General features: G+C 34.4%; 1 protein-coding gene across 2 annotated transcripts in view; it reads left to right on the top strand.

Annotated features, from left to right (window-relative positions):
• Positions 1 to 4,204: 4,204 nt before the first annotated feature.
• Positions 4,205 to 12,014, top strand: part of LOC123322010 (organic cation transporter protein-like) — a 28,996-nt gene continuing 21,186 nt past the window's right edge. Inside the window, exons 1-3 of one of the 2 annotated variants that reach the window (XM_044909824.1) lie at positions 4,205 to 4,331; positions 7,569 to 7,889; positions 11,653 to 11,911. In XM_044909824.1, coding sequence (XP_044765759.1) covers positions 7,581 to 7,889; positions 11,653 to 11,911 — 568 coding nt within the window. In that variant the 5' untranslated portion in view covers positions 4,205 to 4,331; positions 7,569 to 7,580. Of the gene's footprint in view, positions 4,332 to 7,395; positions 7,890 to 11,652; positions 11,912 to 12,014 lie in introns of both variants that reach the window. The other variant, XM_044909823.1, reaches the window with a different exon arrangement.

Here is a 12,014-nt window from a genome sequence, read left to right as displayed (position 1 = left end):
GGGTAATACAGATATACTCTGCATTTTTCTCAGTTAGCGTTAAATTATGTTTTGGATAATGCAAAGGGAACATGCGCCTGGTTTTATTTATGTTTTCATATGAACTAAAATAAATTTCTCTATTTTTATGAAAAAATTAGAGACACCTGTAGATGAAAAGGCCAGTAAGTGTCAAAATTTTGTTCTTTTTGAAATGACCACGACAAGACTGTCTGTAAGATAGACCATAAATCACTCGGATAGCCGATTTTTGAATGATAAATATTTGATCGACTCCAGTACACCCTCCCCAAGCAATGATTCCAAAAGTTAGAAGTGCTTGGAAATTAGCATAGTAAAGTATCTCTAATACATTTATTATCATGTCCTTCCAGATTTTGATTGTATTTAACTGAACATGAGCTGAACATTTAGCTAACTGATAGGCATTGTTTCCAAAATGTTCTGAAAAAAAGGAAGGATCCTTGCCTCTTTTAGATTTGCAGCGACGTTCACAGATAACAAATTAGGTGACATACTGCACCACTTACTCGCAGAATTATGCATGACAAGCGCCCACCACAGTAATCAATGTTCTATTCGTCCTATTGGCAGTTTCTACGAAGGACAAACGGGCTTCCCACAAAGCCACTATTCGATCTCTGTCAAACTCAGTAATCACTAGAGGTGAATTGAATTTGTCCGTCTTGGTAACTGCGTAATTAAGAGCTCCTTTGCTGGAAAAAGTCATCCGTGTCTTCTGTGGGGCAGTATATCTTTCAGTGTGCCTAGAGCGAGGTGAACAAATCATCATCAACTTCCCAAATTTGATGAGGGGAATAGTGCTAAAGAGGGAATCCGGTTTTTCATTGAGATATATTGCCAGTAGGATGAGCATGAGTCTCAATACTGTGTTGCGTTGCCGAAGATCAATAAGTGCCGTCCTAAGACCACAAATCGCTAATCTCGTCGCATTAGAATTCTGTCTTTGAAAGGCCGCTACACTTCCAGAAGGATGATTGCGGATCAATGGTCCACAGAACCTGGAAGACGTTATTAGACGGATATTAGAATGAGAACTGTTTATAGCACCATAAGAATGCAGCAAAAAGAGTCAAGAAGTCTGTCATTAAGAGAAAAAGGAAACACTCAGTTTACAACAAACCGACGCCTAGATTCTGCAAGCCAACACTATAATAAAAAATTTGAGAATATACACTGCGCAAAAAAATTAACGCACATTCTGAAAATCTCAATTTTAATGAAAGTTAACTCTACATTGACTTTATAACTTATTTTTTATGTTCTCTCGGGAAGGTTTTGAACGAAACAAGACACATTAAATGGAAGAAAAATTCAGGATTTCACCGAATCTTATGTGAAAGAAGAGAAATGAACAATTTTCAAAATACTGAAATGCTGATAAGTGATTTAATACTTGGTATTTCCACCCCTTGCGTTAATTACAGCTCGGCAACGACGGTTCATACTCAAAATGAGTGATCTTAAAATGTTCTGATCTAATCCTTCCCAGATTTCTCCGAGTTGGATTCCTAAGTCATTAAGAGTAGCTGGATGATTTTCTGAACCTCTCAGCCTTCTATTGAGGTTGTCCCAAACCTGCTCAATCGGATTGAGATCTGGACTTCTTGCTGGCCAGTCCATTCGAGAGACTTCAACCTCTTCAAGGTACTCCTGAACAATGCGCGCATGATTGGGTCTGGCATTATCGTCCATAAATTGAAATTTTCACCAATGCATGGGGCAAATGGCACTACATGCTCTTCAAGAATGTTCCTTATATACTTATCAGCATTCATAGCTCCATTATCAACCACCACTAGGTCTGTGCGAGCAGCCAAAGATATTCCACCCCATACCATAATCGATCCTCCCCCGAAACCAGTAGTATTCAGGAAATTGCACTGAGCATATCTTTCATGTGGACGTCTGGATACAAGGGAACGTCGATCACAATGGTAGAGGCAGAATCTAGTCTCATCTGTGAAGAGAACTCTTTCTCAATCAGTCTCTTCCCAATGGATATGCTCTCTCGCAAAATCCAAACGCGCCATTCGATGGGCTGGGGTAAGAGCTGGGCCTCTTGCCGCGACACGAGGCCTTAAATCATATTCTCTGAGGCGATTTCTTATTGTCTGAGTGCTAATTTGCACCTCATGAGTTTGCTCAAGCTGAATTTGAAGGAGGCGAGCGGTTGCAAACCGTTGTCTCAACGACGAAACTCTCAAGTAACGTTCTTGAATGGCAGTTGTTACCTGTGGTCTACCCTGTCCTGGTCTTCGGACGATCATACCTGTCTCCCTGAATCGATGCAACATTCTGGACACACTTGTATGGGAAACTCCAAACCTTTCTGCAATTCTTGTGTATGTCCACCCTTCTTCTCGCAAAACTACCGCTTGGGCACATTCCTCTTATGTCAAATTGCGTGTTTCGCGTTGCATAGCGATCGAGTGTGAAAAATCAAACGAAAGAAAAACTATTGATCACTAGAATTGATCGAGAACAACTGATTTTAGAATGGAGCCAATACATTCAAAATCTGATAATATCATCTTTTTTTATTCCTGCTGGGAAAAAACATCAGTATTGAATAAAACCGTTGAAAGTGGATAACATATGCATGCATAATTCTGATAAAAATAATTATTATTGAGAACACCTTCAGTTCCAAATTCCACGAATTTTCTCAAATCATAAACTCATGAAAACCGCCTATCTATATTATTACTTCTTCAAAAATACACAAGCTTATTAAAACATTCCCTATTTAGTAATAATTAATCCAACATTATCCTAATTACATATTCTTTTTCAACACCAACTACAACTATAAATTACAGACGATAATACAAAACAATATCGAACATGATGAGAAAAAGGCCTACTAGCTAAGTAGAAAAATGTTCCAATAAGGAAACTTTGTACATTGGCGTTTCCAGGACACCTTTGGTTTTCTGAGAAAGAATCTTAAAGAACAATATATTCTGAACTAGGTAGAAAAGATGTATAGTCAAAGGATGCAACATGCTAAGCAATTCCTAAGTTCTGAAATACTTCTATCAGAATCCAAATCCATCTTCAATTACTCATATTCTGAAATCATTTGATACAGCCATAAACCAAACATTGTTTCGAAATCATCTTCACTAGAATGATCTTCTCCTGGAATCTGAAGGTCTCCTCCGGAATCACCCTGTATAGTACCCTTGTCGTAATCTCTTATTACCTTTGATTTGAAACAATGAAAGCATTATCGAAAAACTTGGAGATATAGCTTCGGTAGAAAAGAGAATGAACTTGGGATATGAAATCAAAAAACGAACGCCTCTGAGGAATTTTGAAAAAAATATATTGTATTATCAGTTCTGAAGTTATGTTTTTTAGTTGCTGCACTAAAATACTATTAATTTTCCTAACATTTCCAAAAAAACATTCAAATTATAAAATCGATAAAAGAACAAATTTTATTCGATCGAAAAAGAAAGCATTAATGTATACGATTTTGGAAATTGTCCGAATAGAAACAAAAGCGAGCATATTCCTCTCCTACCTTCCATTTTCGATCGGTTGTGTTCAAAAATAGATTCTAGTTGTGAAGGGTACTCCAATATCATTGGTGCATCAATGTAGTGCATCATATCGATTTTCGTTCCATAATATTTTATTGTAGGTATGTCTTGAACTTTAATAATTGTGCTGGGTCTGAGCTAAACATGAAGCGTCTCGTGCAAACTATGATGAAGAACTAAGTTATGTCACAATCTGAAGGTAATTAGCGTATTTGTGACGAAATTCATTATACTCTTGGATAACCAGCTTTATCCTTTCCAGAAGGAAATATTCGGAACGGAATGGAAGATATTTCAATAATAGTAGTCGTCGATTCCTTGCGAATTGCTATCTGAAAACAAAACTTTTAATCATTACAGAGCATTTCTGACGCAATGAAGAAAATCCGGTTAATTTACATTGTTGAGAGAGATTAAAAGGTTATTTAGTTCGTTCGTTAAAATGCTTGTCAATATCTAAAAATTAGTCCAATTTGCATTGATACCCGAAATATTGTAGCTCATCGAAATAATTTTCGACAACATAGTTTTATATTTCAGACGACACATCCTTCTAACATCTGTGTTACACTGACCGAAGAAATATTACCTGGAGATACATGATTTGTAAGCTTTTCATGGAAGTATTCAAATTGTTTAATCCAGAAAATAAGAAGTTCACGATGTGAGCGGTGAAATGAATAAGCAGTGGAATATTAGAACATATTGGCCTGTTTCGGCTTCGGATGAAACAAAGATTTTCATATCGCTGGAAACAAGGTAAGGCTAGAAAAATTGAATAGTCCTCAAAAATTATTTTATTCTGACTTCTGTCTTGTTTGAAAGTTGCACTGCTGCTCAAGAAACTGCACATAAATAAGAAAACACTAATTTAAATCGAAACAGATTTATATCTGTTGGTCTACGTAAAAAAATAACACAATTGTCGCATAATCTCTCTGATAAAAAGTAACAATTCTTTCGTTAACTTAATGAAGTTTTTTTCCGTGCACTTGATCAATATTTATGTTTCACTATGAATAATTGACTAATTAATTTCACAATAAGAAGGAGCACTCATATTGGCAATGGAATATATTCACAACAATCAATAACCTTCTGATAAAACCACCCTACAAATTTTAACCATATCACACATATAAAAGTGCACATTTTTTATGTTCAGTCTGAAAATTTTGAACCCCTTTCACTCTTATGAGTTAAGAAATTTTCGAATAGATTCAACTATTCGTTATTTTACCTGTCATTTCGTTATCGATGGAAATTTTGAAACGGAATTTCAAGGTCAGATAGTACTCGATACGATCTTCAACATGAGGTATTGCAACACCCCTATTAAAAATCAAGGGGTTGTGCTCACCCCTGTTTGGGGGTTGCAGTTAGGGGGATGCAAAGAGTGGAAAAGTTGTTCTCCCTCGAATCAGAAATTGACGTGTCCGAGCGATATTCCACATTTTCCTTATAAAGCCGGAAAATAGAGGTGTTAACTTTTCGTTGGACAACATTGCATTAATATTTTTCTCAATGAAAATTTTTCAATTTCTATGATTGTTCATTCTGAACACTATTTTATGGAGCAAAAACGTTGAATTGAAAAAACGGCTTAGAGAAATTCAGTTTTACTGACATTCGTAGAATAGTTTTTCTACTTCAGAATAATGTTAAGCCAGTGCAATTCATAGACACTGTATCGTTGAAAACGCCAACTTGGATGCAATCAAGCTTCAATAAATTTTTTCGATGAGCTGAGCTTTTGTTGCCATGGCAATCTAGCTTCATTCTGGCAATTAACAAAATTAAAAGCACAGGAGAAAGCTTTCTCATGACTATAACTATAAAGGACGTCTTTTCAACCTTGTACAGTTCTACTTGGCTATAGAAGTGTTTGAAATATCATCGCAGTGAAAATGCATTCTTTTTCGATGGGTAATTTTATATTTTTGGAAGGCCATTTGGCGTTTACGATAACTTTCTCTGCCAATTAGAGACGGTGGTTTTACAATCACTTCAAAAGTGAATGTGAGTAACCTCTAGATGAATAAAAAAGTAAAAGTTTTAATTAATTTACTTGAATTATTTTTATCCCTATAATGAAAAAGATTGATTAGAAATGACCAAATCATCCTCAACTAGAGAAGGTCTTTCCATTCAACAATTTCAACCACTCTCCACCTCTCTTAGAGGGTACATACATACATGAAAAGTTTCGTAACTTAATATAATAATTGACTTCCAGCATTTTTTTTTTAAATAGTGAACACTGAAGATATGAATTTGGTCCGTTATTTTTTACCACTTTGTTTAATATTCCCTGTATTTGTGGGAGAAACAATTAGAAGCAAATAATTTGAAAATAAAAACATCATAAATAAAAAATAAATAAAAGTGAAATGCATACGCTCCTACTAGCAGATCCGTTATATTGAACAAAAAGTTATCACATGGTAGTGATAGATGGAAAGTTCCGAGAAAAAATTGAAGAGTCAAAACACAGGGTGAGTCTTTGACTCGTACAAATATTTTTACAGTAGATTCTTGAAGTCAAATGAAACACTTTTTTCTCTACCATTTTTTCAAAAGATACAGGCTGTTGAAAAACCATAAAAAAAAATTTCTTTTGACCTCAAGAATCTACTGTTGAAATATCTGTACGAGTCGAAGACTTATCCTTTCTTTTTTTTAATGGGAATAATAGTTTTCACTGTGCAAAAGGAAAAGACTACATTTGGCTAGATTGATCACAAAGAGATGTGGAACTTGGATATTTGTAAATCAATTTATGTTTTGTAGATATTTTTTCAAGAATAATGATTTGCCAAAAAAAAGATTTGGAATACGAAGCTTTCAAGAAATTAATTCTGGAGATTTATTGTCTGAAGAAGGAGTCTGTTTTATACTTCGAAACTTTATGTTCATTCATATTTTGTCAACATTATTCTTCAGGCAATATTGTTTTGAAAAACTGCTTCTAAAGTGTATATCTTCTAAAATTTTCTACGAAACATTTTTTTTATTATTTATGTATGTTTTAGGTATGCTTAAATGCTAAAATTTTCCAGAATATACTAAATGTTTATACCCTACTATGAATACAAAACTGTTATTTTATACTTTATAGGTTAAGAAAAGGGCGAGAGGTATAATATTGTGTACTATTGTTATATTACGAATTTCAAGCATCATAACTTTTTGAAATTTTCGGAAATATGTGGTTTTTCATGTTTAATTACTGAAGGTTGCTGATAGGAGAAAAGATTGAAAGAATACAATAGGTACCAATTTTTTCAAGCATTTCACGGGAAATATTCTGATTTGCGTCAGATTGACAGATTATTCTTGATACTGATCGATTCTATTTATAGTGCTAGATTTCAATGGTTCATTATTATTAACAATGGACTACGATAATTTATTGTAGGAACTCCTAACTCCAAGGCATCAATTTTTCCTAATTTAAAAATATTTTTTCAATCCTGACTAGTGCTGGTTAGATTCCAATAGTTGAATATTGTTTTTATGATAGCCTCAGGCTCATTTGAATTTAAAATTAAGATTTATTCAGTACTAAGTTTGCATTTCAATTTCAAATGGAATCAGATGCCTGAAATATAATTGATGATCGATTAAACCAAAATTTTTCAACAAAGTTTATCACCGAATATAATTGTGGATACAATGATACTCTCCTGTGAAAAAGAATTCTTTTCCAGAGTTCACAGGAAACAATGCAGACTCGTCTCTTAACTCAACAGACGACGCAAAAAATTTTCCCCCCATCCCGTGAACTGTGCCTTTCGAAATATTTATGATATTTTTGTTTCAGCGTATCATTAAAAAAAATTACTTCCGAAATGGCAGATAATTTCGAGAAGGGATATCATTGTACATACTTAAAATTAATAACTTCCTCGGCTTATAGCGTGCACTTATCAATTTAATGAAAAATAAAACAGCGTTATTCTTAGTGTACACTTCGATATGATAATGTGAATTCAGTCAGGCCGCAATATGGATGATGTGGATATTGATGGGATGCTCCATTTGGTTGGAGATTTTGGCAGATATCAGTTTCTTCTACTGTTCCTCTTCAGTATAATCAATGTGCTTTCCGGATTTCATTATTTCGGACAAACTTTCATTAGTGTTATACCGGAATACGAGTGCAACTCTACTTCATTCGATGAGGGTGCGAATGGATTGGTTGAAATCGGTGCTTGCAGTATCAAGATATACAGCGAGGATCATATTCAAGAGACACCCTGTACATTTGGATGGAACTTCACGAGCCAGTACAATTACATCAGTATCATACAAGAGGTAAATTTGGGTAGTACTCAACTAATCGAATCCTTTTTCTAAGACTAAATTCCAACGTGCCTATTGAATCAAAGAAATAATTCTGGGGCTATTAAGATTGTTAGAGTTCGAGTTTTTCTCAGTCACCACGTTGTTGTGTTATCATCAACTCATCGTCGGTGAAATTTGAGTGTCTCCTCTTAAAATATTTACGATGTTCTAAACATTTCTGTAGATACTGAGAACTTTGTTCTATATACACTTCGTCAGAATAATTACATGAAATACAGATGTGACACTAATTGCACCGTCCTACTAGGAAGATTAATTCTTTTCAGTGGATAGGAACGATATATTTTTGGTTATGTAGATTTATAGCGGACTTTCTCCCACTTTGAAATATACGCTTCAATTTACCTACGGTGTTTTAATGATTTCGTTTTGTGGTAACTAATTTCGTGGAGCGTCGTGCGTTTGATTAATTAAGGGACAAGTTGAACACAACAATTATTTAAGTATTCATTTAATTGGTTAATCGATTGCAGAATGCAGAAGGTAGCTTCATGCTGGCCGACTTCATGATTGGGTGATTTTAATACATTCGTGATGTTGACTACGAAATTTGTGTAGGTAAAGAGATTTTACATACAGAGTGCACGCGATATTTGGCGTTTTTGGCTAGCAGTAAAGCCATTTTTATGAATGGTTAATTGATAAATCAACTTTTTTTTGTGAAAATCATGTAATACAGTTTTTAGGTCAATCAGAGATTTTCATCAAGTACATATAGAGTGTTTTCAAAGGTGAGGCTTTCTTTGACAGATGGAAGAACTAATCAAAATAATAAGGTTTAACCAAAAATTGTCTATATAAAATACAACTCCTAGAAGTTCTACAAAATTTCATTGAATTTCAAGTACGGGACTGTGGAAGGTGACTCCAGCATCGCAAAAACAAAACATAAACATATGGCTGGGCAATGAATGGTTCAGTACCAAGTTCATCGGATTAGATGCATCAGGTCACTTTTGAGAGAATCATAATTATTTTATCGTGCATTTTAGGGTGAAAAAAAAATGTAGAAAATCGAGGCAGTTTCTTGAAAGTGCTTATGTTAGTTATATTGAAAAAGTGCTATGATGTTTCCCCATTTCATCCCATTTTTACGACGATTGCTGGAATGTTCGAACAAGAAGATTGTGATGCCCATTGTGGAAAAATTCGTGAATAATTTGACGAATTTTACTGGTGAGATTTTGAAGTATTATTCTATTTTTACACGTGTTTCTTAAGTCTCTTCTGTCAGTTGGTAATGAAATGAACCATTTCATAAATTCTTGTAAGTTACTACAAAATAGTGAGAACAATTCGGCAATCCTAAGTTTCCATTTTCATTACCACGTAAATATCGAACGAGCCAATATCCTAAACGAAACCACATGGTCAAATGAGGAGTTTTTTCCCACTGCTTTGCGATAACTCAGCTAACAAACGGTCTAGGGTCGTATATTAGGATCTATTTCAGTAATCATTTTCAATTTTTTTTCAACCTTTTCATTTTGAAAGTTTCGTATAGGTGATTTTTCCTGAAACGCTTCATTTTGACCAGTTCTACCTTCTGTTAAAAAAAACGCCTCACCTCAAAATACACCCTGTATGTGTATAGTCTGCCACTGACCATTACTGTATTCATTGAATGGATGCGACCTTTACTTCATAAAAATCCATTAATGAAATGCCTTCATGGGAAAACCAATGATTCCTCCAGAATCAGTGAAAACCATTGTGTTATATAGTGATCTAGAGTCCAGACAAAATGCACAAGAAATAGGAAAACATGTTTAATGTATCGATTTGTCAGTTTTGAGTGAGACCACCCATATAGTCATTGAACTACATAAACATCATGCTCCCCAGATTTGAAACCTTTAGATTTATTTCTCTGGGGACATTCAAAGTCGATTGTTGATAAAACACAGCCCTAAGATGTGGAGAAATTCAAGTTGAAGTAGGGGCTGAATTTGAAAATAGGTTATATTTTTGTCTACAAAATAATGGACAACATCTTGTTAATCTTTTAAAGTGAAAAATTCTGCATTACTTTCTTGTTTTATTGCAATTATTCCTATCATAACTCTTCTACTTTTTATTAAAGTTCGAGTACATGGGGTTTTTGAAAATGCCATCGAATCACGTTTAAAAGAAGTTGTCACTAAGTCCCCCTTCTCGTTTAAGATTTTAGAGAAAACGTAGAAGAGTGCCCCTACGAACCAAACTCAATTTATTTTTGCAGTTTTTCTGATTTCCATGGGGGTCGAGATATTAAAGGTGGAACTTTTTCAAATTGACACATATATGAATCTGTCCCTACATATTTCAAAAACTGACAAATATTAATTTTCCTCACAGAACAAATTGCAGTAGAATGAATATAAAATTTTGTTCTTTGTTTTGTACCTTTTTCAATAACTTTTTTTTTATATTCTCTGATATCATAAATTGTTCGAACAAACAGTTTTATGAATTAAATTGTACTATTCATCAATATATCCCGTAAAGAGCCAAGTAATTCGTAAAAATATGAAGCATTTCATTGATACTCTGAAAGGTGATGTACTCTGTATATTTTTCATTATAATTGTTGATTTTCTGGGGAGTTGATGGAATTTTTCGAAAAGATGTACCTACTCGAATCTAGATCTGAGTATTTCTTTGGACCTCTTGTGAGCAAAATACGCTTGATTTACGAATACTGTGAGGACATCAAGAGTCCAAAAAAAAACAACAGAGGAATATCTACGCAGTAGACAACATCTCGTCTTCTACCGAATATTTCAGTTTTCTATTTCCATGTTTCTCCGCATCGAATAAAAATAAATAGGATAATGAGCCCTAATATTTAGAAAATTGCACATGATACTTCCTTCTCACTATTAATCTGAATTAACTTATTTCAAGGATCCTACAAATTACTAGGCGTGCTGAATGATTGCCTAGACCATGTGAAACAGAAAATTATACGCTAGGAGTACCCTCATAATTGTAAAAATTCACACAGATGTGCCATATGAAAATAGATTGACATATAAATGTCCCCACCAATTTTGCGTCGGTGTATTTCTATCTGAGTCCTTCTTAACGGATAAAATTTATTTCAAAACAATAATTTAGCTCCATAGAGATATATGGATCCAAATACCATCTTGAAATCTCAAAATTGTCTGTCTTAATTATCAATATGAACTTAATATAAGGAATCCATCCGTTCACAGGGATAGAATTACTACCTTCCTCGAGTTTGGTTTCTCCTATATTGAAATTCGACATCGTGAATGGTACTACGATAGTGGGTGCTTATGAGGATGGGACAGTGAAGAAACTGTCAAATTTGAACCCCCCTCTGAGATAAGGGTTGGTAAAAAACTTTTCTCGTGTTTCGTTGATAAAATTGGAAGGGCAACCTTTTTTTCGTTGTAAATTTCGATATGTCACTAGTTTTTCATTATACATTAGAAAATAAAATAGTACTCATCCGCCTGAAAAAATTACAAAAATATTCAGAAATGCTCATGCATTATTAGAAACGATATAGTATAAGTTGGCCTGTTCAATATGTCACTCCGTATATCTACTCGAACAACAAGGATAGCCATTTCGAATTTCTAATGAAATTCCGAACTCTCTTTATAGTTGTATATGTTAAGATAGTAATCTCAAATCACCCCTACATCTTTTATCTATATTATTCCGATAATTTAGAAGGAAATTCGATATTCTTTCGCAGTTCAACTGGATATGTGGACTAGAATGGATCCCGGCATTGGGCCAATCTGTCTTCTTCATGGGTTCAGTCGTTGGCAGTTTGATATTTGGCGTTTTGGCAGACAAAATAGGACGACTCCACTGTCTCGTGGCGTCACATTCCTTGCTATGCATTGGAAATATGTTTACAGTCTTCTCAAAGGATCCAATCAGCTTCATAATGAGTCGATTCATAGCAGGAGGAGCCACTGATACGAACTTTGTCATGATGTATATTATCGGTAAGTTTTGCGCTCATTCTTCCTTGAAACAAATGCGTTATCATTTTTTCAAACTTTCGTTTAGTGCACGCAAAGTATTCTGCAGACTTTTAGGACCATCGTA

This window comes from Coccinella septempunctata, chromosome X, assembly GCF_907165205.1.
Source record: "Coccinella septempunctata chromosome X, icCocSept1.1, whole genome shotgun sequence".
Lineage (NCBI taxonomy): Eukaryota > Metazoa > Arthropoda > Insecta > Coleoptera > Coccinellidae > Coccinella > Coccinella septempunctata.
Note: the sequence above shows the minus strand (reverse complement) of the source record. Positions and strands in the feature narration are given on the sequence as shown.